At 38.6% G+C, this 26,822-nt stretch overlaps 4 protein-coding genes and 1 long non-coding RNA gene across 5 annotated transcripts; 3 read left to right on the top strand and 2 right to left on the bottom strand.

Annotated features, from left to right (window-relative positions):
• Positions 1-3,701, bottom strand: LOC140927600 (serine/threonine-protein kinase PDIK1L-like). The gene has a single exon (XM_073377278.1). It carries the CDS (start codon positions 1,689-1,691, stop codon positions 642-644), a length of 1,050 nt encoding a protein of 349 aa, XP_073233379.1. The 5' UTR covers positions 1,692-3,701; the 3' UTR covers positions 1-641.
• Positions 3,702-4,256: 555 nt separating this feature from the next.
• LOC140927604 (uncharacterized) lies at positions 4,257-12,767 on the bottom strand. Its single transcript, XR_012164566.1, has 3 exons — positions 12,457-12,767; positions 8,794-8,881; positions 4,257-4,798 (listed from the first exon to the last, which is right to left on the bottom strand). It is a non-coding gene; the product is annotated as an uncharacterized lncRNA (long non-coding RNA).
• LOC140927602 (uncharacterized) lies at positions 7,158-8,977 on the top strand. The gene has a single exon (XM_073377280.1). The coding sequence runs from the start codon at positions 7,366-7,368 to the stop codon at positions 8,062-8,064; it is 699 nt and encodes a 232-aa protein (XP_073233381.1). The 5' UTR covers positions 7,158-7,365; the 3' UTR covers positions 8,065-8,977.
• A 1,288-nt stretch (positions 12,768-14,055) lies between the features above and the next one.
• LOC140927603 (calcium and integrin-binding family member 2-like) lies at positions 14,056-18,568 on the top strand. Its single transcript, XM_073377281.1, has 8 exons — positions 14,056-14,191; positions 14,314-14,348; positions 15,179-15,293; positions 15,926-16,030; positions 16,176-16,218; positions 17,026-17,132; positions 17,860-17,948; positions 18,479-18,568. Exons 1-8 carry the CDS (start codon positions 14,141-14,143, stop codon positions 18,498-18,500), a joined length of 567 nt encoding a protein of 188 aa, XP_073233382.1. The 5' UTR covers positions 14,056-14,140; the 3' UTR covers positions 18,501-18,568.
• A 1,602-nt stretch (positions 18,569-20,170) lies between these two features.
• On the top strand, positions 20,171-26,769 carry LOC140927599 (repressor of RNA polymerase III transcription MAF1 homolog). The gene is made up of 5 exons (XM_073377277.1): positions 20,171-20,722; positions 22,669-23,142; positions 23,868-23,987; positions 24,602-24,688; positions 25,771-26,769. The coding sequence occupies exons 1-5, from the start codon at positions 20,640-20,642 to the stop codon at positions 25,793-25,795; spliced, it is 789 nt and encodes a 262-aa protein (XP_073233378.1). The 5' UTR covers positions 20,171-20,639; the 3' UTR covers positions 25,796-26,769.
• Positions 26,770-26,822: the final 53 nt, after the last annotated feature.

The raw sequence follows: 26,822 nt of genomic DNA, 5'->3' as shown, positions 1-26,822 counted from the left end.
TTAAATTTCTGTTTGTATATCTTCGTCCGTCTCTATGGTTTTGGGTATTGGTTCTTAAGTCAGATATAAAGAGTAGCCTCACATCTTGATATTTCCTGTCACATTGTTATAATTTCACGTGTTTATAATTTCACAACAAATGATAAAAAAAGAGGAGAATTCTTTTAAAAATTATCCGAGTACATTAAAGAGGCTCTTGACCAGACTGAAAAGTAGTCCACAAACACTCGACTTGCAACAAAACTCATTTCATTCAACTAAATTATAGTGGGCTGCAATCTTTGGTAATATCTCATATCGCTAATGAAGCTAGGAATATTAAAAACGCCATCACAAATGTTCGCCAGCTTCCCTTTTACGATTCTATATCGGGTCGCTTGATAGATGTCCTTCTTAATCACTATGATGTTAACAATCACCATCAAGTGTTTGCTGCAAAGCCCCCCAAGACCAAAGTTAAAAAAGAATGAAAAAGCAGCTACAACAGGACGACGGGATGATTAGTGTGGTTTTTTGTTTCAAACGAACCTCTTAAGACAGTTTTCAATATTTCTTTTATGCTGCCGGCATCACCAAATCGTTCCTTTCGTCATCTAAATCTCCGCTAGTTTTGGTAGAAGTAAATTAAAGTTTCTTTTAGATTAGCAAATGCTGCATCTGTCCCTCTTTCGTGATGGGTGCGTTTTCGTCCTCCTGCCTCGTCTACCGCGAAGAGTTTCCTCATGAGACCATTTTAAACGAATACACGTACAGATCTCCTCTAACCTGTAGAAAATATCTTCTGCTTTCGGTCGTATCCGTGGAACAAAACTCAAAGCATCCAAGATCAAGCCGCGAAAGCCATTTTCCTCGCCCAGTAAATAATCGCGAGTAAACTGGGTCATGGCAGCTGGACCAACCCTTGACATAGCATAACCAAGGCCAACTTTAACACCCCCGGGAATTTTCACAAAAGCGCCGTACCACCTTATGTCGTTTGTTGAAAAAGCATAGTCGCGAACGAGAATTGCGTGGAATAAAACTCCGAGGGAGAAAACGTCCGCTTTCTCCGTGTAATGGCAACTGAATACCTCTGGTGCCATCCAGTGTGCAGGCCCTGTACCTGAACGCATGTAATATTGCGCTAAGCCACAAGGAGAGATATGTGTACCGACTCTCTTTAAAGCTAGGAATTCTCTTGCCAGACCAAAATCGCCAAGTTTTAAGTCTTCAGTCGTGGAATCTGTCAGCAAGACATTATCTGGTTTTAAATCACGATGGACTATTTGCCTTGAGTGAAGATAGCTTAAAGCACTCGCCAGTTGACTCAACCATTTCAGAGTGGTCTCTTCGCTGCTCGGCCGTGATAACCGGTCGTTTAGATTACCTCCCGAGCAGTACTCGGTTAAAATTAGAACGTGAAACCCTCCTCGGCAGTCTACAAACTGATCCGCGGCAATGATTTTAACAATAAATTCGTGATCTACGCGACGAAGAGTTTCTACTTCGCTGATGGCCTTGCCGAGGGAGGCAGTATTATAACAGGCAACATCTTTCAATGCGTAAAACATAGGATAATTACATAGCAAGTCCCGCGCCTTGTAAACCACACCAAAAGCTCCACTGCCGAGTTTGCATTGAATCTCAAGTTCAACTCTTTCTACAACGATGGCTTGACCAACAGGGAGAGAGGCAATCGCGTTTACTGCCATGATTTTCTTTTAAATGACGGGAAGAAACTTGACTCAAGTTATTTTACTCCGTGAGACTTCAAACAATATCGCGCTCTTAATTTTATTATCAGAAGATCTAGTTCAATACAACAGAGCTGTTTATTTTGAACACGAGAAATCATATTTTTCTTTACTGTTGTTAAACTCCAGGGATATCACACGCTATTGTGCCCACAAACTGGCGTCAATACGTGAGAAATAGAGACGAGTTTAAAAATAGTCCAAAAGGAAGAAACTTTAAAAAGCAAATAAAGCGTTTTTAAACAAATCAAATCTTCAGCCAATCAACCAAACCAGACAAAGTTACGATGACTCAATAACTAAAGAAATTCACACCAATTCACGAGTAAAGGACTTGAATACCGGTCCCCCGGATTGTACTTTTTTGATACAGTAAAAGCCTTTCAGTTATTGTATAACCTATGGACAATTCAGCTTTAGCAAATGAATTAGTAAAGTAGAGATTGAAAGGCTGACATAAAGAGCACTGGCCCTTTGTTAGAGCGAATCAAGGATTTTGGAATTCTGTAAGGTTTATATATAGAATGGTCATCAGAAGCTACGTTATTACGATATATTGGCGGGCAAATGGTAGCACGAAAAACAAGAATAAATTAACTGAAGGAAAGGCGTTTAATTTTTCGATTCCGTGAAGATTTGGGTACCATTTCAAAGATAAATTTCTTGTCTAAATATTTAGCGACTTTCCTTGTTTCCGATGTAGGAAAAGGAAAGGTTTACCGACACTCTAACCCCTCTTATTTAACTTCAATTGTGAACAGGATCTTAATTTTACGATAACTAAAAGCAGTCGAGTTTTGATGTAATGTATACGACTGGCGTTAAAATACAGGGGTCTGGTAACAGTTGCACAGTCGGAGCCTACTACTGACGTCAGGCGTTAAAATACAGGGGTCTGGGGCCTATTGTATAGTCAGGGCCTACTATTGATGTCAGGCGTCAAAATACAGCGCCCTGTTGTTTGAAGGCTGATTAGCGCTTAACCCGGGTTTCTTTTTCTTGTGTTCAAAAGCATTTTCGCGGATAATTTTCTGTGCTATTTTTAGAACTTCCAATCATTAACTTATAGACAAAAAGAATTAAAACTGAAATGCCTTTTAAGCTTTCAAATCTGAATTCTAATCTCGCATTAACCATGGGTTATCTTAACCCAGCTTTGAACAACTCGGCCCAGGGGTCTGGGGCCTGATGAATAATTAATAAGCCCTCACATCAAACGAGACTCCTAACCCGGGATGTTTAAAAGATGGATAGCGCTATTCAATGGGAAAATCTCTGAAAAATCGGTAGCCTGCGTAGCTGGCGGTATTAGCAGGTAAGTGCTGTAGTTTTTTAGGCGGTGGAGCCTCGTAAAGATTGGGAGCAACCCCTGGGGCTAGCGAAAATCCCTCGGGGCTTCGCCGTTCTCGCTTCGCCAAAAAGGTAACCCTGGGCACAACAATCCCGCCAGCTAGGCAGGCTAAAAAATCCGCTGGATAGTGATTTGTCCATTGGACAGCGCTATCCAGCATTTGAACGGCCGGGACCAGCGGACGTTTGGAGTTTAAATACGGGATTCAGGGCCAGTTGCATAGATGTCAACTTAGACGACGTAACTCCATCAGACTAGTATCACTCTTTAGGTCTGGCGTTATAATGCAGGCCCCAGTTGTTCAAAAGCTAGATAGCGCTATCCACCGGATAAATCACTATCCAGTGGATAAGTGTCAGGGAAACCAATTGAGCTATCCAGTGGATAGTGCTATCCACCTTTTGAACAACTGGGGCCAGGAGTATGGGGTAAGTTGCGTAAATCGTAAAGTGGCAGTCTAACATACGTCTCGCGTTAGGTTTTGTGTAGCTGGCCTCAGGGGTCCGTTGCATAGAAACTAACGTTGGAGGTAAGTCGAACAATTGCTAACCTGCGATAATGTGGTCCTTCTTCCCTTTTTGTTTGGGAGCCGTCCGCCGACTTTCGCACTTTTCCCGAAAAAAAAGAACGCCGTGATCGCAGGTTAGACAATAGCCTGCGTCACAGGCGTAATTTAACCTCGTGAAGCAGTGCCGAGATCCTTGTTCTGAGTCCCTAACGGACTCAAAGAATTACCAGAAGTGCGTTTCGAATTTCCTTTGATCCCGAGGGTCGGGTCGAGTTGGCTCGGGTTGGCAAATCGACAATAGGGAGCTTGAGCAACTACAACGACGACCACAACGACGACTTCAAAAAAACAATAGGTTTAATGATCAAAACAACAGCTCTGCACGTGCATTACGCTTTCTAGTACATTCCTTTGACGTCCACTGCACGACTACGACGTGAAACCTCCTTGTTTGACCTTTTATGGAGGACGTGGACATACGACGACGAATTTTCCTTCCTCTTTTTGTTTCTGAATAAAATCCTTAAGAATTCAACTCCAAGAAAAGTCGCCTGCATTTGACATATTGTACGGGTCCAAAAAGACGCGATTAAATTTGAAAGAACGCAAATTCATTTTTTTTTACCGACGTTTTCACTGCCGTCGTCGTCGTCGTCGTCGTCCTTGCTTGAGGTCCCTCGTGACTTTTTTAACAGGCCAATCACGGCGGGTACTCAAATCCTGGTACACAGGTGGGAGCCGGGAACAAAGATTTCGGCGCTGTTTCGCAGACGGACTCAACCAGAGTTTAGTTTCGTCTGTGTTGCAGGCTAGTTCGGCAATTGCTAACGTTACGCGTTAAAATAAAGAGCTTGACTTGACTAAACGACACATATCGGCTGTTGCGTCCGACGTTAAACGTTAAGACCCCTTTAACCAACTCGCCCCAGGAACTCCAGACAGTACCGGTCTCTCAGGTACTGCCGAGAAGTCTTTTCATTCGAAGAGAGTGGGCTCATTTTCCATGGAGCGGCTAGTAATCGAGCCTACAGGAACTCAGCTGTAGTGTGGAGTAAGACATCGTTATGATGGTACGGAAAGGAGTGTTTGTTCTTCAGCAACAGAACTCCAGTGAATGTCTTCCCCGCGTGAAAGCCTTCGCTTAAATTCAAGTTTGTCATCGCTTTGTTTTTCCTCTAGTTCAAAAAAGCTTTCTTTGTGAATTTTCTATAGAGAAAATTAAGGGCGAAAATTTCACTCCTATAGCCTCAATAACTTTGTTCGCAATATATTCGAGCAAATTTTTATGTAAGTGGTAAAAATAAAATATTACTAAAGCAACCATTTTTTCATCGGGTCCATATCAACGTTAGTACCCAGTGCGGCCCGGCTAGAAGAATGGCGCAATATTTCACGCAAACAGTGACGTCATAAAGGAAATAAGCAAGTCTGGGCATATCACTATAATTAATTTCCCAAACAACTACCAGTAACTCGTGAGATTACACATTACCGCGGACTTCAAGGTCTTTTACATAGAAAAAGTAATCTTTCCTACTCTTACAACTTAAGTCATTTTTCCTTTGAAATTTATGGCGAAATCAAAGCTAAAGAATTGAAATGACTGCTCTGAATAAGGAATGACAGCGGCCATTTTTAATTTGCATTAACCTGTTTACCGCCTCAAATTCTAAACAGGTCTTTTGTAAAGATGAATAAGTTGCGATTGAAAGGGTCTAGTGTGCGACATCTCTACAAAAACAGCACCATCTAATATGCTATAGTAAAGCTCACGTGTTCTCTTAGAGCAAGTGGAAAGAGATAACAGAAAAGCTTTGAAAATAAAAAGAACAGCGCAAACTTGAGGCTTGAGCACAGAGCAGGGCACGGGGAACAGGATTGTCTTTCTTTTCTTATACTATTGGGAACAAAAGGCGCTACTTCTTTAGGGCGCCAAACGTCTACTAATTTTCGAAGCAAATAGTGAGGCACGAAAATGACCCGTCAGGTTACCATCACAAAACTATAAACCGTTCAAAAATCAGGGAACCCTTACTTTCCATTTTCGGATTAATATGTCTTCATTACGATCAGCTGAACGCTACTCACTGTCCACACAAATTACTTTGTTCGTAGCGTTATCGCTCGTGACATGTATGGACGACCTTTACTAATTGATATTACTTTACTATCGCCTCACTGAATTAGAATTGTTTAGTCTTGAAAGAGAATCTGCAACTGAAAAAACAAGGGAAAATATTTGCTACGCGATTTTAAAGTCGACAAATGAAACTCGGATGATTACTGTATCTCAGCACATTCTGTTGTCCACTTTGCACTAGAAAGTACCATTAACCTCTTCCTTTCTCAGTTTATAAATAGCAAAACAAAAACAAAACAAAAAAGGCAGAGCAAAAAGCGCTCTCCTCGGTCATTATCTAATGATTTTTATAGGCCGAAAAAGTGAAAACTGATAGGTTTTTGTTCTCTTACTTTACAAGATATAACATAAAAGCACTGCACTTTGGAGGGTCTGGATTTTTTCATCCTTACGAGAAGCGATCAACGAAAAATCTAAAAGGTTTGTGATATTATAATTTAAGTGAAATTCTACGCGTGATATATTGAATTTCAATTAAGAGATAAGAATTTGACTTCAAACGAAAGAAAACGTTTTGACGATCCGTACGTTCCGTTATCCGCCAAAGAGTACTTCGCCGATACGAGGTAAATGATCAAAGCTAGTGGCTTTATTTTACAAGATGCCAGTGAATCTGCTTGTGTGAAATCTAGCGCAACTATCTCGAATAAGAACTGACTTCTTGGCTGATGTAACGAATAAAGAAGAAAAACAGGTTTTGTTGAATCATCTTATAGCCTAGTCACGGCTATATATAACCCATTCACTAACAACTTACAATAATAATACACGCTTAAATGAAATCTTTAGAGGGGATATCAATGTTTTCAATGAGGAGTTGTAACGCGCTACGACATTCGTGGTGACGTGTCAGTTTTCTACGCTCTATTGATCACAAATACAAATCAATGCTTTGTGATCATGTCCAAAAAAAAGATTAAAAAAAACACGCTACGATTTTTTTTACACAACATATGATGACAATGGTATATAAAACTTTTTTTCAAATAAACTCTCGTATCTTTAGCTTAATTTTATTAGGGTTATTTCCGTGCGGGCGATTATTTTATTTGTAGCAGAAAAATTGATTAATAACCGCGACACCAAAATAAGTACTGGTAGTTATTTCAAACGCCTCCATATTAAGCAACAAAAAATTGGGATTTAGTTGCAACCTTCCTTCAATCATAAAATTTAAAGCAAAATCGCTGATTTCATTGCCAAAAATCCGCATAACTGAAATTATTTTAAAACAGTTTAAATTGGGCTTAAAAACCTGTCACGAAAGCCAACTAGGGGATTCCCCGTTCGTCACCGCTCACATCGTAGTCATGGTAACGGCCTGTACATGCCCACTCTCTCGCGCGTTTGATTGGTTGAACTGTTTTGGGTAACATTACATCATCCAATAAATAAAATTGGGGCCATATAGTGGTGCAATCCTTGCTCTTTCTTACACCGGTTATAAGCGGTCGGTAGAGAAAGAACTCTTCATTCCTAGTTATCTTCGAAGCTTAGCGCACGTGTTTAGATCGTTTAATTGTTGGTGAAGAAAATCTTTAGTTCTCCAATCGAGAAGTGAATCAGTGCCTTGCACTTTAAGAGTTAGTCTTTCCTGACATTCGCGATCGACCGCCTTGCAAGACCTGCTACAATGATTCATAACAATAACCAAGAAAGCCATGATGTCGTGTCCCCTTTGACAGACGAAACCGGCTTCAGCTTTGACCCGTCCAACTTTGATTTCTCAGCCTTGGATCATTTGTGGATAATGAACGCAGAGGAGAAAGAAGAGAAAGCCCAACATGTACCTGATTCAACACTGGATCTCAACGGAATGCCTGCATGGCTGAGCGAAACGTGCCAACCGAGGATTTTGGACGATCAGAGCATTCTGAACAGTACGGCGGTAGTCGCTTCGGAGGAATTCAGTCCGGCACCTTCTGAATGCAGCTCCACAAGCAACAGCCACTTTTTCAGTGAAGACGAACAGCTCAGCCCGAATGAAATGAAATTTACAGAGAAAGAGCTGCGAGAGCTCTCTGTGAAAGACATAAATCGACTTCTCAAAGAACGAGGGCTGTCAAAAGACGAAATTGCCAGAGTCAAACACAGGCGAAGAACTTTAAAGAACAGAAGATATGCTCAGCATTCAAGGCTGCGAAGGATAGAATCTAAAAACAATCTGGAAGAGGAAAAGAAGAGCCTGTTGCAAGAGTTGGAACAGCTTCGAAGACAGGTGACTACTGTGGAACGAGAGCGCGACATGTACAAGGACAAGTATGTCAAATTGCTGACTCAAGTTTCCAAAATGCCAGGAAAGCTGATCAAGATTAGCCCTCTACCAAACTGAAGGAGACTTTTCTCCGTACAAACACTTAGGTTATGCTATAAAACACTGAATTTTATAGTTCCTTTGTACATGTACAACTAAGTTAAGCGAATCAACTGCTTATCAGTACTGAGTACGAGGGCAGTTGGGCAACATTGGGCAAGTTGTAACTTCGCTATAAGTGAAAAAGTTAACGTTGGACATTCCCATAGCTTTCGATCATATCATCTCTCAAGCTTGTTGTTCTTGTTTAAGATGCTTATAGTTGTTTTAGAATTTTTAGCTCGTTGTTAGCTCGGTATTTCAGACGGCTAGTTAGCTAAAACGTTCCAGAACGTCGCGAAACGTTGCGTGACGTAATGATGTATTTTTGTTATTAAGTCGCGGTTGACCGCTGACACGTGAACGCGAGTTCAGTCGTTAGTGAGCCATGTACATATATTCTCTTTTTTTCATGTATTTATTGAACGATCGCAACCCGGCAAGACAAAAGGAAAGCAAAAAAACAAATTAAATTTTGAAAAACAAGAAAATATACAATTTAATTGAGAACAAGAAACTATGGAAAAAAAGTTTAAACATTTGAATGAAAAAACCAAAAAAATATAATTCTATGGAGTTATTAACTTTAGGAATTCTTGAATTTTCTGGGCTGATACCGGGGGGAAGTTTTTTATAGTACCCTTGCCCCACAGACAGTTTTATGAACAACTTATCAATATTATGTATATTAAAAAATCATGTACTCACATGTTGATGTTTAACGTTGTTATCCGAAGAAAAATGTCCCAAATAAATCAAGCAACTGCATGTCAGTTGGATTTTGTTTCCTCATTACCTAGTAGTGTGGATAAAAAAAAGACATTAAGTGGTATTTGTACTGATGTTGTATATAGTGTGTGTTAGTTGAAATTAAAACACTTTACGTTGCCAATATTGTGTGGCTTATTGCGATCATCTCGGAGTTTTCTCCTCCCAGTCATCTCATCCCAAGCATGAGTGGCAAGTAATCAAGCCTAGTCATCATATGGATGTTGCAACAAACACAATTTTATTGTTTAACCCTTTAAGTCCCAATATCCACATACAAATTCTCCACACTGATCTCCATACATTTTCTTGAAGAAATAGTTGAGAGAATTTTGTAAAAGATCAAATTTTTTTTCTCTTTGTGATCATTTTGTTAATTCTCATAGACTTTGCTCATGATAGTCTATGGATATCGTCAGGAGAAAATTGATTTTGAGCACTATTGGGACTTAAAGGGTTAACCCTTCTTTCAACCCCATAAGTGGTCAAAGACAAATTTTACAAATGTTCTGAATTTCAATCTGTAAAATGCTAAGAACAAAAAGTACCATGTGAAAGTACTGCCAAAGGATGGTAACAGCAAAGGCTTTTGTCCACAGACTAAAAAGTTAGAACCATCTTACAGGACTCCATGTAATCAGTCAGACCTAAGGGATTCTGTCTTGAACAGGCACTGCATAAAAATTTCTTAAGCATACCCATATTATCTCAACTAAAACTGTCTCCCCTGCCTTAGTCAAACACTATCAATATACCCTAAATTTGTCAAACCTTTCAATAATTCAAACCAATTTCATTTTCATTCAGTAGGTTAAACAAAAATCAAGATTCTACTGTAGTATTGATTTCAATCCCACTCAAATAATTTCAAGTTGACATATTAAAGAAAAAAATAAATGTTAAATCTGATGATTCCACTATTAGTACCACCCATGTTACATTCTCTCCTGGTGGCAGAGGATTTACTAAAGCTTGTGTGTTCAACAAGCTATGATTGTAAGCAAATTTCTTTGATAGTTAAAATATTCTTTGATCATTTACAACACTAATCTCTGTTGTTACTCCTTTGGAAAGGCAATGTGTCCTTGAGAGACACTGCACTGACAATAAGGTTTTCTTGACGCACCTACAATCTTCTATCTCATGCAGTCAAATTGCCCCTTATAAGCTGCCACCTTGCATTTAGGTAAGACAACAAAAAAAATTTCCCAGTCAAAGCATCATTAGTTTGGTTCCTGTTACAGAAGCACACTGTTCACATAACCGATATACTGTAAAATTCCAAAAATAAGCCCAGGGGCTTATATTTTTCAAAGGCCCTTTCTGAGGAGCTTACCGTATTTTTGGAGGGGCTTATATTCAGAGGGGCTTATCTATGGAGAGAAATTTGCGTTTCAAAATTGATTGGGCTAGCCTTATAGTTTAGTAAATTTACTGTTTTTGCTTTGTTTTACTTTGTATTTGAGGGCAATTTTCCAAGTACAAGCCCCTGGGGGACTTATATTCCGAGGGGCAATTTAACGGAGGGTTTTTTGCATTAACAGTTTGGGGGGCTTATATTTGGAGGGGCTTATACTTGGAGGTGCCTATTTTCGGAATTTTACGGTAACACCTCATTCTAAAAAAATGTAGACTGTAGTTCAACATTCCAAGCCACTGAGATCACAGTGGCAGCAAAAAGACAATATCCGAGGACAATAATATCATTACAAAATTGGACTGTTGAGAGAATCAAGGATGTTGCCATTTTAAGGCAGTTCAACTCCTTGTTGACACTGATTGCAAAGCTTTCAGAAAGTTGTCATACTTCATCAAAATCATTCTATCTTTTTGAAAAGATATCCATACTTGAGCAACCTGACCTTCAATATACAAAATGCTAAAACTAGTAATTTGTGAATTTTTGCAAAAACTTTGATTTCTTAACAAGTTGCCGGCCATAAGTAATGGAACTGTGAACACTGAGAAGCATGCATATGGTCGATATGAAAAATGTTCTGTGTTTTGAGTGTTGTGAAGGCCGGTGCTTGACGATAAAGTGTCCAGAATAAAATGTACAGGGTTGTTTAACTCTTCAAGTTTGAAACGAGGTGTTGACAGGCTAAACACAACTCATAAGCTTGTGATAGTGCAAAATGTGACCTTTGCCTTGGAGTTAGCTTGAACTAGTCTAGGTTATGGAGAACACTCTGACTGAGCAAATCTTACTTTTGCCACTCTGAGTCTAGCATTTAGAGGTCATGAAGCTGGTCTGAAACATGCATACTGAGCATTATTTCCTGTGGTCTGGAGTACAATGCCCCACAGTTCCTCCATTGGCAATTACTTTTGTTTTAGCTTGATAGTCTATGCGACTGTACTGGTAGTGCATTTTTTGTTACAAGTGCCTAAAGCAAGACTGCTGCAACAGAATTAAAAGGTTTCTTGTCAGTTGCTACTATGGTATCAGTCTTAACTTTGTGTACTTTATTCTTGTTTAGCCTGTCAACACTATTTTCAAACCGAAGTTTTCCTTAGCACGTTCAGCCAATAATAAAAGGTTTTCTGTTTCAGAAAGGTAACAGCCAATCATATTTGCAAAAGTAGGTGATGTCACCGGACAACATTATAATGCTTGGAATTCAGACATCTCTCTCCCCTGCGCCCCCACGGGTTAGGGGGTGGAGAAATGTGACAATTGCAATTAGTCTAATTACCGTTCACAGAAATAATTGCAGAATAAACGGCAGCATTTATATAAATATGCACATGCTTTGTGTCAGCTACACCTTGGGAATCACAGTTATGTGCAAATTCAATCAAAAGAATACTAATTCTAAAACTAGTAATGCTCAATCTCTCTCAATGACATTAAAAGGGTTCTACTTCAATTTACAGCAGTTTCAAGCATGAATTGCAGCCCGACCTGTCACAAAGACCTACATAGAGAGCTCGATATATTGGTAGTCTATGAGGGGGATTTAGACTGCATGCCTACAGCACAAGCTAACTTTAATCTAAACTGCAAAAAACTTTAAACAAATAGCATAGTCGATGAAGAAAGAGCAAATGCAGAAATGATCCAAAGCATTGAATATATTCTACAGAACTAGATAGATGCTATTTTTGTAGTGGCTAATGGTAGCAGATGTTTGATGAGCAAGCCCTACTTAATGTTCCATAGCAACTACATCATTCCCTAGTCTCACTTCTCAGGCTCATACACAGTGAGTTGATGGATTTTTCCCAAACTTTTCCATGTCAAAAGTTGAAAAACCATGGAATTGTCTTTGCTAAAGGCGACTAATCTTTGTTTAAGGTTTGATGAATACTACATGAAGATGCATCGATATTTCATTCACTTTACTTACTTCGATCATTCACCAACTTAATTCAGTTCTTAATTGTTATTTTCATGAATATAAAATATTTCTTTCTTTCTGATTGGCTTAAATCAAATCCCCTGGGAAAAGCTACACAGGATAACACATAACACAATTATTGATTAATGTCATTAATGATTAATCAACTTCCCATTAACTTTATGAATGGCATGGGCCCTAACACAAGCTAAAATTCTCTCCAAAAATTAAGTGCTGCTTAACAATCAAAAATCAGACTTACGATCAGTTAATGCCACGTAGCTTTCCAATAATTTTTTTCACAAATAACTACTTGAACATGACGTAACCAACGTAACAAATAAATTGGACCAGTAGTTGCGGTGCATCTTCAATGTCACTTGTGACGCGGTCATGAAAATTCTTGCACGAAGTGAAACTTTCCTGCTTGCAACTCTCTCCTAGTTTTCTTTTTTCAGCATCTCGTGAATATGAACAGAAATTAAACAGTTAAATATTGATCCCGGTGAAACATGTACCCTAAAGTGCAGCTTGCAAACTGCTGCACTCAGCCAAACGATCACAGGTTTTGCATTTGAGCGGAAACGTTGCTTTCACGTGACAAAGTTGGTTTGTCACTTCACCGGTTCACCCCTCCCCATTTAGAACTGAAACCAAGGGCCAGTTGGACGACCCGTCTTGGACGCATTTCGAGTCCTTCCAGTTTGTACCGCTGTTTGTAGTCCGAACAAGTACCAAAGCTTCCGCAAACTTTGGAAACGTTTCAGTTGGCCGGGGGGGGGGGGATCCGGCAAAGTTTAGAGGGATTCTGTCGATATCTTACATGGGAGGGGGTAGGGTAGTTTGGTAATTTCCTTTCCCCTAAAAGGTTTTCAAAAAACTTGGATTTCACTAGCTTAACCATAAAAGACTGGGCTTTCTATTATCCATGGCTTAACACTGAGAAGGCCTCTTGGAAATTGTTCTTTCAGAATATCCTGACAAATCCCATAATTTCAGAAACTTAATTTTTATGACGTCATCACCTTAGTACTCTATTACAGCTTCACTACTATCTTTGAATATATTTACTTAATATTATATACCTTGCCTTAATCGCCGGGCTGTAGCAGCCAGTAATCCGTGGAGATCATCTAAGGTCTCTAAGAGCTGAGAGCCAGCGCCAGGCGGGTCGGTTTACTGGCGCGGGAAGACTGAGCCAGTAGCAGGGCGCTTTTTTTAGAATGGCGATAACCAATCAAAGCAGCTCGACTAGGCAAAATTTATGATTTTACATTTAAATAAAAAAAAGGTCAACTTGACTCCGCAATATAGTTTTCGGTAGGTACCAAACAGCCAAATTTAATTTTTTTTTTAAAAAAACGTATTGGCGAAGGATAATTTGTCAGTCGTACAGTCATCGAATTTCGCAATGGCATTATATGGACTATAAATGAGGAAAAGCGAGGTCCAAATTAACTTTGAAAATGGTAAAACTGTATATACTTTTCTTTAAAAAAAAAATGGCTCTAACATGGCGTTCTAGAAATTGCTCTGCATTCTCTGCTGTGTAGCATATAAATTACTTTAAATTAATAACGGTGTCACTACTACAGTAATTTTTTCCTAGGTGGTAAAATGAATTATTAACGAATGAGGTCTATATCAGCGGGAGAGATGAGAAATCCGAGCTCTCTATAAGCTATAAACATAAAGGGAATTCAGAGAATGATTATGAGCTGGACAAAAACAATTGCAAAAAACATGTATGTAGTGCACCAATGCATTTGCTTGTTTTGTTATACTTTATAGCAAACAGGTGCAGTGAATTTACTATTACTCGAATCACATTTATCCTCAACAGCATAGATGAACGCAAAAATTTAAAATTAACTCCGCAAGAACAGTCTTTCGAAAGTTGTCACCAAAAAAAATAATTGTGTTCTGTTCTCGGATGTACATGAAAAATGGGAAACAAACAGGCGGCCTTTACAGAAGATCAGCTTGAAGATTATCAGGTTTTCGTTTTATAACCGAAAAATATGTGTTATCCATTATAAAATCAGTTCAAGCGTAAACATCTATCTGGAAGTGGCACATAGTTTAGCTTTACTTCTGTATTTTATTTTTATCGTTTCAGGACTGTACTTACTTTAACCGAGCTGATATATTAAGGTAAGTTAGAATAACTGCTGAGATAATTAAGATCTCATGCATTTCTCTAAAACAAATTAAACACAAGGTACAAGAGTATACAGAGTTATATGTATTAAAGTGATAAACAGTTATATTTCACGCGCGATCGATCTCATTTTCATGATCAGACTATTAAGCTGTTCGAAAATTAATTGTTGCTTTTAACCTGCACAATTTATAGATCTCGAAAACTGAAAAGGTTGATATTAACGTCATACGTGATACTCATGACAATTTTGTTCATTTTTAATTTTATCTTTTTTTTAAGTTAAAGCCAACGAAAGACAGTCATGAGTTTTAAAGGACAATTACACAACAAATGTGGCCACGCAATCATTTTTGGCTATTTTGATAACGTGATTTAAATCCCTGTAAAGTGGTGCTATAAATTTTCATATAACCCCATCTATCAAATGCACCTTCAACTTCTCAGTCGAAACTTCCTCCCGATGGAAAGCACCATGTAGGAAAAACATTGGACCACTTGCAGTTATTAAACGCCTGTAGTCTTGACGCGACGCCTTGGGACCCAAGTTCTCTACACAAAATATTTACTAACAGTTATATATGTGAGAGTATCTCTTGGATACCACTCGACTAGATCAACGCCTCAGTCCTTCACGTATCTTTGAAATTATATTATGTAAAGGGGGTGGCCCGTTTCCGTCGGCCTTTGACTATCTGCTATTCAATTCATGCTTTTAATAATTGTTATTACGCTTAAGAATCACTCCAAGAAGTTTAAAGCCGGGGCTTTTATTCCCTCTTCTGTTTGCGGGATAGAATTTCTCATTTGTTACTGTTTTCAGAATTCACAAGAGATACAGCGAATTGAACACAGAAGTTATTCCGAAGGACTTTACAGAACTTGATGTCCAACCAAAACTGAAATATAAATTCCTTCAGCAGCTTCCAGAACTTAAAGTAAGATAAGCTAAATTAGGGATTAATGATTTTATTGTATCAAAAATAAGGTGCGAGCTGATTTTTCATGGTTTCTTGAAAGGGATGGGTTGGCCCGCCGACTGTACACAGGCTATGGCGGTTGAATTGGTGAAGGACTGAAGGTTGTGCCCGGAGTCCCAAGGCCATTATCCTAATAACGATATATCCTAAGTTATTGTTCCTATTAAAAGGCCTACTAATTTGAGAAACCTGATAGTTCAGTTATATCTTACTTTAAGACGGCTTGGTAGATCTGGCGTATAAGGTCTTTACAGCCAGTAAGGCGCGGAAACATGAAATATATATATGCGTTATTGACCAAGGTGGTGAGGTCACAGAAAGCTGAACATCGGCCAAGTTTTTTTTTCTTTTATTTTTTTTGCCTTTTTTATGGACCGAGACCGAGTCGAGTTCTATCAAAACTTTTAAAGGAAACTGAAGACGAGTCCAATATCCAGCCATCTTTACCTCAACATGGTCACTAAAAGATTTATTATGGGCCAAAAAGAGAATTTTTTCTTGCGAGACCAACATGCACAAGGGGAAATCCCGAGCAAGCAGGCAATTAAGATGAGCAGCAACAGTCAGGCTCCCTTTCTGTTTCTTGGCAGGAGAATCCCTTTAGAAGGAGGATCTGCGAGGTATTTTCACTGAAAGGAGACGGTGCCTTAACATTTGACGACTTTCTGAACATGATGTCAGTTCTTAGTGAATCGGTGAGTTTGACAATCGACTGGAAAACTGTTTAGACTATTTACTCTCTTACTGATTCGTGAAGGCGACTTATCATCTTAGTAAGTAAGGTTGATGACAATTTACCAAAAGCACAAAAGTCGTGAATTTTTCGTTCTCATTTTACAGGCACCAAGAGAACTGAAGGCAAAGTACGCATTCAAGATATTTGGTAAGACTAGAAGTCAAAAGTCGTAATAGCGCAAATTTCCCCAACCCGGCCTCAAATCATGGATACGCGTTTGAGGCTTTTTGAGGCGCACTTAACTTCTTGTTGCGATTGAGGCATCATTCTCGAAAAAAAAATCGAAGATGATGTGGGGGAAAATGTTTTGTACGGTTTCAGGTGATTTGTCCAACTTCTGGCCAACAGTAAAGGTTTGACTACTTTCTAGGCCGAAAATACCTGTTAACTTAGGAAGAAACGTGGGAAGTCCAGAAGGCAATCCATACAAATATCTCAAAAGACGCAGCAAAGCCAATACTTAGCGTATGCGTTGTCCTTCGTTTTAAGGCCGGGCAATGACTTAACAACATTAATTACAAAAAAAAACTTTATTTCAAGAATTTAACTTAAGTTATTACATTGACCCGCAGGTAGCAACTGCTAACCTAGGCGGGACGGACGAAAAACTGAGGGTTAATTAACTGTTACAGTAAAGTATTATTACATAAACACAGAGTTAAGGTAACGATAACTTTAGAAGTTTAAGAGAAAATCAGTTGAAACTTTATAAACACTTAATTATTTATTTAGCCAGCCAAACTTTTTGTATAATGATAGGTGTTTCAATTATAGTAATTTTCTTTTACTAAAATATCTAGATTTAAGTCGGCGAATTTCTCTTTTAAATTCTTTCTTGGGTAGATTTCCCTGGCACCCGTGCTCCTCACTTCACTTTGATCTGCTCACTTTTTGAGATAAGGCACTAACTGGGTACGTAGCTCTACTTTTAAAATCTATTTCTGCTTTATCAAGATTTTGATGGCGACAATTATCTCGGTAAGGAAGACTTAAAACTGACCCTGCGAGCCATCACAGCAAATGAACTTTCCGACGAAGAGATGGAGTTTGTCACTGATAAGGTAAACGATGTCGTGCATTTTCTGGTAAAAATCTAGACACGTGTGCTAATTACTTGACCGTGCTTACTTTTCGGAAAGTGAATTCAGTTGCAACCTGACATCAGGCTCTATTTTCGTTTCGCTTTAAAAATTACATTCCTGCTGGCATGGCATGGTAGCCGTTAGAGAGAATGTATGAGAACCGCTAAAATTGGGCCTGATCTCAGGTTAATTCAGTTGATGCTTTTCAAATTGAAATTGTATGAACGGCACAATTCATATGGTGACCATCTATAGCCGTCCCATCGGCGTTCGTTTGATTTTACAAAATGGGTCAAAACTTTCTTCCTCTCGATTTATATCTTTTTGCCGTCGTTTCGTTTATTCTGACCAAGATTGCGGCAATCTTGGACAAAATAGATGTAGAAAGACCCACCCCCCGAGATCCATATCAATGATGGGAAAAGGTCCGCTTTGACCCAGTTGCGCGGCTTCATCCTTGATCAGTTTGGGGAATGGCGATCAGGGGTCTGCATTTCTTTTTTGTTCTGTCCAAAATTGTAGTTTGACAGCCGGTATTTCGCACTCGGGCCTATACTATCGAAACCGGCAATGAGAAGCGAAGGACTACTGAGAACGTATAGTACCCTGCTGAGTCTCTCACTAGTCCCTTCACGCCAGTAATCTTTATGACGATTGGCAGTTTTGAAAACATTTAAAACTTAGCTTGTCCATTTTGTCTCAATAGTTGTTAGAGGAAGCAGACCTGGACGAAGACGGCTTGTTATCTTTTGCGGAATTTGAAAACGTTATAGCGAGGTCACCAGAGTTCATGAAGTGAGTTCTATTCTCCGTTGCAGATTGATGCCGGACTTAGTTTCCTGTTAGGAGCCCATCAATTGATGGGGTCCTGTTTCCTGTCGATTAATCCTTCCTTTGCTGACTCGTTCCCAGTCGTCTCTCGGTTTCCTATTTAATTAGGTTGATTTAGCAACAGAACGGGAACGCAATTGACGACGGGAAAGCGCACGGAAGGAAGTGCAGGTGACTTCCGGTGCTCAATTTGCGGCTCTGCTATTGGTCAAGCCAGTTGTTTGATTTGCGTGCGCCGTCGTCAACTGCGCGGTCAAGGGAAGCCCAGGGGATAAACATGGAAAAAGTCTCTTCCTTTCCTCTGTTACCTTCCCATCGTCCCCTTCGCACCAGATACCATAAGAGCCTCCGGCGACCGTTCTGTGACCGCTTAACATAAGAGACGACTGGGAACGAATCAGCTTTCTTTATGAAATTCCGATTTATGTCAACGTTTCTACTTAAATACGTTAAAACTGAATTCTCATGAGGATTCTTTTTATTATTCATTCCAGCAATTTCCACATCCACATTTAGTCCTTAACCGTGTGATCTTAAGGAGGATGAAGTTAATCTTCGCTGGAGCATAATTTATCAAAAAGAGGCCTAGGATAGTAACATTGACACCAAAAATTTATAGTTCTTAGCTAACTAAGAAAAAAAAACTGTTGAAATAGAATAGATTGGAGCTGTGCCAGTTGATTACCAATTGGTGTTTTCGACTGCTACTTTGTTATTAACTTTGTTACGGCCGAGAGTATTTGCTCATGCGCAATATATGCAGTAGTGTAGTCATTACGAACTATTGTTCTGTTACTTTTGGTATTCTCATTCCACCATTAGCATTACTATTTGTAGTATAGAAGTTCCCAGGAGTCAAGAATAGCCCCCGAGCAAGATCTCCGGGGCGCTCTGGGGTGGGGCGCCTCGCGCTGCCAGAGTGCCAGCGCCCCTGAGGGCTTGCTCGCAGATAAGTCATGAAAAATGATGTGCTTGTAGAAAGTTAAATAGTTTGAATCAAAAATATATATTGCTGATACAACAAGAATTAAAAAGTTGAATAAAGTATATGACCTATAATCAACAGTATATTTAGTGGTGCGTTTATTTGTGAAATGTTGCACGAGTGGATTTGTCTTATCAGGGGGGTAAACAATGTTACAAGCAACACTGAAATAACTCATAACTGATAAAGCTAACCCAACTAGAGTTGACCTTAAATGTTCTGCGTTCAACTGTCTGGAAATGTCGGGACTTCTCTCGTGTTTTAAAAGTCTTCTTTAGCTCTTCTTTTATAGCGCACTGACACGCAAGCAGTGTCAGTTAGTGATCATGCCAGACTGTTCAAAAATGGCTCTCCCAGATTTCAGCCTCGGGTCAGACGAGCTACTGCTAATTTCTTTCACTGTCTTCTAACTTGGTTACCATCCTCTCCATGCAAAACTGTTCATGATACCCATTTCTTTAGCAGCTCCAGTCCTGTTTGAATCAGGTACTTTGTCAGATCCTGTACTTGTTAAGCGCTCCACAACTTTTTCTATAAGTTGTGCTCTCTCGTTTTTTGATAGTTTGGCTTCGTCTAAAAATGGTCGAGGGACGCTTTCGTTTGGCTTTTGCTGAACATCCATGCCTTTCTTGTTATTCGCTCTTATAATGTAATGGATTATTTTCGTTGCTGTAATCTTCTCTGAGCTAATAAACGTACTAATTGCAATTTAACTATTCATTTTGTGACGCAATAGTGGCCAATCAGACATTGACCTGCAGGATGACTACGAGTACGAGATTTCCTCACGCGCGTGGCACCAGCGTCATTTTGGCGGGAAAACGTGATAGACAAGTTATCAAATCTTAGGAGTTTTATCATTTTGCAATCTGCAGGCAGAGGGCGTAACCTCGTTCAGTAAAGATAACATGTACAGCAGGAGCCCCTGATGTACGGTGATAACTTTTTGGGTGATGAAGCTTTCTTGGCTGTCTATATTTGAGAATACGCGAAAAAACATTAAGTCAAATCTCGTTTTCGTAGTCATTCTTGGCCTCGAATCTAAAGGTCACCATTATTTTAAAAATCAAGTCATCAAAAATAACTTGTATACGAGCATCTGTCCTTTTTAGGGCCGCATGTAAGCGGATTTTGTCTCGCGTCCACAACATTTCATTCCATTTCCCTTCCATTTGTTCTCTTTATTTTCTTTATCTTTGAGCAATGACGTCATCTTTCAGTTTCTGCAAACATTGTTTATTCGCCATTTTGTTCGTCTTTGAAAAGAAATTTTCGCGTTTCAAATCAATTTGCAGCCTTGAAAATAAGCACAGTTTTCCCAAAACCTGGTTTTTAAGTATTGGCTCGCAATATTGTGGGCTATATTGAGGATTTTTTGATTACTGGAGGAAATCTTCTACATGCATCCGAGCAAGCCGAGTTCCATCCTCAATTTTTTTGTAGAGAAGTTTGGCGCCCAAAGTGGAAGGAAGCCCCGACACCATTCGATTAACAAGAAGTCGAGTATTAGTTCGTTTAGTAAGCGATTACAAAACCATCAGAGACTCTGTTAAGCTCACTAGAAGCGAGGTTCGATCAACAGACGTCGAGGAACTGAAGCTGCGAAAATACAACCTCCTTAGCTTCGTTCGGAAGTGACAAGAAGCGAATCTCAAAAGCACAAAGAAAATATGAAGCTTTTGGAAAACGCCCGGTTGGATACGCTTAGTGCAGCAATTTCCACCAACACAGGGGACAGCCAGATCGATGGAAGGTAAGATGTCGGTTGTCGTTTTACTGTTGTATGTTAACTTTATTGTTTGGTCCAAATAAGCTCAGCTGTCAAAGTGATCCAACTGACTCAGACTGCATTTCCCTGAGGCAAGAATTAAACAGTTAAACGTGCAGTATTACAGCTGATTTTCGGCCATGTGAACGAACACAACGCTTAAAACGAATCTTATTTTTCTACTTTTACACTTCCCAGATTTTGATCGAAGGCCTTTAATTTGATATTTTTTTCGGTCGATGACTATGTACAAACGCTGTGTTTCAATTTAACCCCTCGCTTGTTTTAATTGTCATATATTTTTTGAGAAGGGTAATGATCGATAAAGAGAAAAACAAAGCCAAATACAGATTGAGCCATTGTGTAAATGTGTTGTTTTTCTTCGATCACGGGACTTTCCGCTGACGGAGAGAGGACAAATCGAGTGGGTTGTTTACCAAAATACAAGGGCAAACGGATATCGATTTACGGCTTGGGCAAATGGTAAGCAAAATTCATGACTGGAAAATCTCGTCCGTTAATTTCGTTCACCATTTGCACAAATCAAATAAAAAAACGGCTATGAAAGCCTGCAACTGGTATCAAAGGTGCCTTCGATGAAGACTTCGATGAAATGGAACACGAATTTCTGCTTGGAACATTGGGAACAGAAAAATGTTGCCTTTTCAGAAATTCTGTTGCTCACAGAAGTTTTTTTAATTTGAGTGACCTGAAAAGTCATGTTTCATTTGCTTGCCAACTGGATTTTCTGGAAACTTTTTGCATATGGTAAACAACTGCGGTCTCTACCTCGTGATATGTTCATGTAATGAGACTGGAGGGCTTGGTTACCAGAGAAACTAACGTATGGTGCTGTGTCAGTGGGAAAATAGCCCAAGTTTGAAACATTTAAAATAACACGACTTCGAGGCTTTAGGGTCATAAATGCAAATTTTACATGACTCCTTAGACCAAATTTTTTAGTTTCAATAGGACAGGTTCGATTTATTAAAATTCTAACATGACTCCGATGCTTTCTGGTCATTTTTCTATATGGAGTCTATTGTCTCGCAATTCCCTGAAGAGACTTGAGCACAAGGAAAACCAAACCAAGTATAGAAAAATGACCAGAAAGCATCTGAGTCACGCTAGAATTTTAATATATCAAACCTGAAAAATTTGATCTAAGAGTTAATTTATCTCTGTAAAGAAATAAAGCAGAACTTTCCAGCACAAGACCTTCATCAGAGCAAATCAAGGGATTGTCGGTTTTATGCAGTTTATACACCTATTTTGAGAAAGGTTGTCGGAAAAAGTGCACGCGATAATCCCGAAAGGTATTGTGGGTGGTTTTTAGTTCACTGTTTTTTCAAAGAAATTTCAAAGAATGGCAAGAGGGGCCATGGACGTATGTTAGTGAGTGCTAAAGGAAAGCAACAAAAGTAGGTTCGACGGCTACAGTGTCAGGAACAGTGTATTGATCATATCCCATATTACCTTTTGGGATTGTTGCGTGCACAGTTTTTCTGACAACCTTTCTAGAAATAGCTGTATATCAAAATGTGGTGGATGTACATTGTAGTTGGTAATATGGTAATAATGAAAGTGTTCTTTGCTTTTCATAGGGATTAAGAGTAAACACGTGGAAGATAATTTTTTGTTCTATATTTTTTGCCACTTTTGGTGTTGCCTTGGTGTGAGTAGTGACTACGCATTGCCATGTTTGGTTAGAATGCTTTGAAAGGATGAAAGGGCATGTGACTGGTCTTCATACCTAGGCTGTACCATAAAAAACCACAGATTAGGCACAATCTCTGGACCCGCTCTGATAAATGAGTGATGCATGTGTAATATGCTCAAAACATCATTTGAGGCGAAGAAACCAAATTCTTACATAACATGATATGCTAATATATGACTCTTCTTTCTCCTGTTTATTTATCTTCTCTTAGAATTGAAAGCTATTCTTGCAAGATGGCTGGTAGTGACAAGAAATTATACAAAACTCTAAATGAAGGCAGTGGTCCCAATGAACTTCAAGCATTGTCACCTCCCCAAACACACTTTCAAACCACTACCCCAGGTGGTATATCGCCCACAAACAGCAGTTACCCTGGTATTCTGGCCAATATGCGACCGAGGACACTTAGCACAGGAAGCCAGGAAGAGGCGGTATTGTGCGATACCATCAGTCGTAAGATGTTATTTTACTTGATATCAACACTGAATGCTGCATTCAATCCTGACTATGACTTCAGCAATGTTAAGTCTCATGAATTCTCTCGTGAGCCAAATCTGCGAGTTGTCATAGACACAATTAATGGGAATTTGTCAGCAAATGTTGGGGAGCCTTTTGTGGCACTGAAGACTGGGTTATGGGCTGCTGTGGATGAAGAGATAAATCTTGCAGAGTGTGATATTTTCAGGTAACTTTAAATATTGAGTTTGGTCATTTCAAGCGCCAAATGCAAGCCCGAGTCAGCCAAGCATGAACCAACCTTAAGTCAAGCCCAAAAGTTATTTTTTTCCCATTTTACAGTTTCATTGCCACAGAAAAGCATTTTAACAATTTTGTTGAAAACATTTTCAAGACGAGAAATACATAATATGTGATATCTACATTGAAACTTGTACTGTGGTGAATAAAACACATTCTACATGTATAACATAAAGAGTTCAATATTGTGCCACAAGCTGTTGTCACACCTGCTTCTCATTAACAACAGATCATGAAATGACCAAACTATTGCAACAAAGAACAGAGAGAAATAACTTTTCGGCCTGTTGTCCTTCTTCCTTTGAGTTTCAGTTTATAACAAATAGCATTTTCTGAAGTACTCAATTTTTGCTTTATCGCTGTATTTTTGTGTGAGTAAATTGAACAACATTCAGTAGTTTTATTATGCTTTTTATTACTCATGATTAGCTTGCCAAAAAAGTACATTATAGGAAAGGGAAGGAAGATACAGAGATTTCAGATTTTTACTTGTTCCTTTTAGGTTCTTCAAACTCCACATTTCAGTGGCAATGGTGTGATAGTCAAATCTCCTCCCAGTGAATTGAATTGCATGTTCCCAGTCTAATACTTTGCACATTCCAGTTCCTATTAACTAGTCATTTCCTCATACATGTATTTCTTTCATTTCTGTAGTTATAACCCTGATCTTGACTCAGATCCTTACGGTGAAGAGGGTAGTCTATGGTCCTTCAACTACTTCTTCTACAACAAGAAAATGAAGAGAATCTTGTTCTTTACATGTAGGGCAACAAGGTAACAATAGTTATTAGTAAAGTGACAGTACATGGTGAGATATAGACCACAACATCAACAGTCACATATAGTTATGTAAACATCAAAAGTTTATGACTTGTTACTTCTTGAATCAAGGCTACCTTTAATATAATTTTGGAAACAGTGCTGTGCAATTTTGGCTGGCCTGACCTTAAATCTTGTCTCATTTTACAACTTAGTACTTATAGTTATAAAAGGCAACAGGGAAAGACTAAAAACGTTGTGTGCAGCTATATTTATTTTAGAACAAAGTCTTGTAGTAAGTGGCAAAGATCACATCATATCCATTTTAATATACACATGTTTAGGCATGCATTATTTCAAACTTGGCCAAGTAGACCTGGACTTTATTAGACAGTATATACTGTAAGTCTTAAGGTTATTTGGGATCAGCATTTATTTGTTAAAAAGTGGTATTATGCCATTTTTCGCAAACCATTACATTCTCTTTCTATTATAGAAAATTGCTTTGGGACTACTAGTTTTCAACCAGCACAATAAATTGAGAACAGACAATTTGGACTGCAGTGCATTTTCTTTATATAAATAAGGTCTTATGGTGATTTTTTAACAATGATTTGTTCACTTGTTAGCTCAAGTGCACAGTACCAGTCTGATGAAGGTGAACAGTTTGAAATGGAGCCTATGGACGCTGAATTTGAGGAGTCTTCCTTTAACAGGTGTGTGTCCCAAGTTATCATTATAATTTTTCTTTTACTCAGTGTCTTTTAACAAAAGTGAAAGCTTTTTTAAAAATAATCAGGTCTTTGTGTTCCCTGGTGTGAGTGAGGGCCACAGGCTTTAAAAGTTTGGTGACACAGGGGCTTCAATAAAAATTGAAGTAGCCAGCAGGTTTGAAAAAAGTAAACGACTGTATCAAAAGGAGGCTTACTGCCCTTCTTCTAGAGGGGTCTGGGGGCGTGCGTCCCTTGAAAATTCCGAAATTTCAATGCCCTAAAATGCGATTTCCATCGTTCTGGGCACTAAAGTGAGTACAAAAGATAATATATTTTTGATCAATTGGGACAGGTAATGCTCTTTATGTCCCAAATTTTTCTTAAATATTTCAAATCTGAAGCAAAAATACTGTCTAGGTCCAGCAAATTGAATTTTATCATAAGTTTTGACAGGATCTTTCTTTAATGTGGGGGAAAAAGTAGCTGACTTCTCTGATCAAAGTAGCCGACATGTTTTGTCGGTTGTCAGTGCCTGTTGAAACCCCTGGGGATAGTGAGCTGTTTTATAATTCTGAAAGTGATATACTTTCATGTGTGTCATACTGTACATGTCACAGGTTCTGAAAAAAAATTAAAAAAAATAATAAAAAATATTCATCAGGGTGCAAAAATATCATTTTTACAGCTTGCCATTCAGGCAAGCTGAAGCTAGCATTTACTAGCCCAGACATCATTTCAACTAGCCCCAAAAGCTTTTTGACTAGCAGAATTATTTCACTGTTCTTCTGTTATTCGAATTCCTCAAAAGACATCAAGTTAAAAACAGAATTCAATAGCCCAATAGCAAAATCCACTAGCCCAGGGCTATCGCCCACTACTTTTTTTGTACGCTGTTCATACAAATTCTCTTTATTGCTGTTTTGGCTGTCATGACTACAAGACGAGGAAACCTCTAGTTATTAAATTTTAATCATTAGAAATTAAATGCATCTGTTTCTTGACATTGAGATCTCTGCTACCATGGACACCTTGCTGTCACACAAAAGTGTTGTAATATTATAATGTTTTTCCTTTGTCTTTGATAGGAGTTCACCAATCATCGTATCTTAGAAAGCATCAACATTTCATGGAAATGTCCTTGACCAGTGTTACTGAAGTTGTCTGATTCCTACTATATATTTAAGGGGATTCCTGTAGCATTTAGATTTGTTTTAGTCAGTGGATCTTTGGCAAGATTTACTGAAAAGTTGGTTGTTGTGTTTTGTGTTTCAGTGTCAAAAGTATTTATTTTCGGTTTAACACAAAATATTGGTAACCATAATCATAAAACAAAACACAGAAGTATTAGTAGTGGCTCAGCGCAAAATGCCATTATTCAATTACCATTCTTCATCCAAGTAACTGTGCTTTTGTTCAGATAATACAGAGTTGACTGTCAGAATGGTGTTCTAAGTTCATTTACTGATAATAATGAGATATTGAAAAGTTCAAGTAAAATGTTCCCTTTTTTTAGCATGGGTTGCCTGGTACAAATCAAATCAAGAGTATAGATACTGTAAGATCTGACGTCATCAACACTCAAAATCTTTGCTCTTTTGGTAACATGGCATGTCAACATATTTTGCATTAATAGACCTGCATTCACATGGTTACCCTTCTTGCAGTGGACATAAGTGTATTGTTTTCTGTAAAAAGAAATCAGTTTACAGACATTTTGTACCTTGTACCTTATCTTTCAAAACGTGTTATTTGTACCATAAGATTGTCATAATACTTTTAGTTTTACAGATGGGTAATTTTTACCAGTTTTAGCTTTTTATTTGTGCTTAGCACTACAGTTGTTGTTTTATTGTTGCATTTACGCTTCATTTAGATGACAACAAAGAAGTTTGTCTCCTTTTTAAGATGGGTGATATTTAATTTATGTAGTTTTAACAAAGTTAACATAATTAGCTGGTAGCAGTGTTGTTTTCTGGCGTCTAAGAGTCAATGCCCGAATCATTTTATTGTACAGTTCTGTAAAGTACAGTTCAAGATAAGCTCTTTTCCACATTGAAGGTATTAATAAAAGCTTATCAAAGGAATAGTAGTTGCACTTTTATTTTGCTCTGTACTGATAAAAGAGATGGGTATGGAC

Source organism: Porites lutea, chromosome 2, assembly GCF_958299795.1.
Source record: "Porites lutea chromosome 2, jaPorLute2.1, whole genome shotgun sequence".
Lineage (NCBI taxonomy): Eukaryota > Metazoa > Cnidaria > Anthozoa > Scleractinia > Poritidae > Porites > Porites lutea.
The sequence above is the reverse complement of the archived record's forward strand: the minus strand, read 5'-3'. Positions and strand labels throughout refer to the sequence as shown.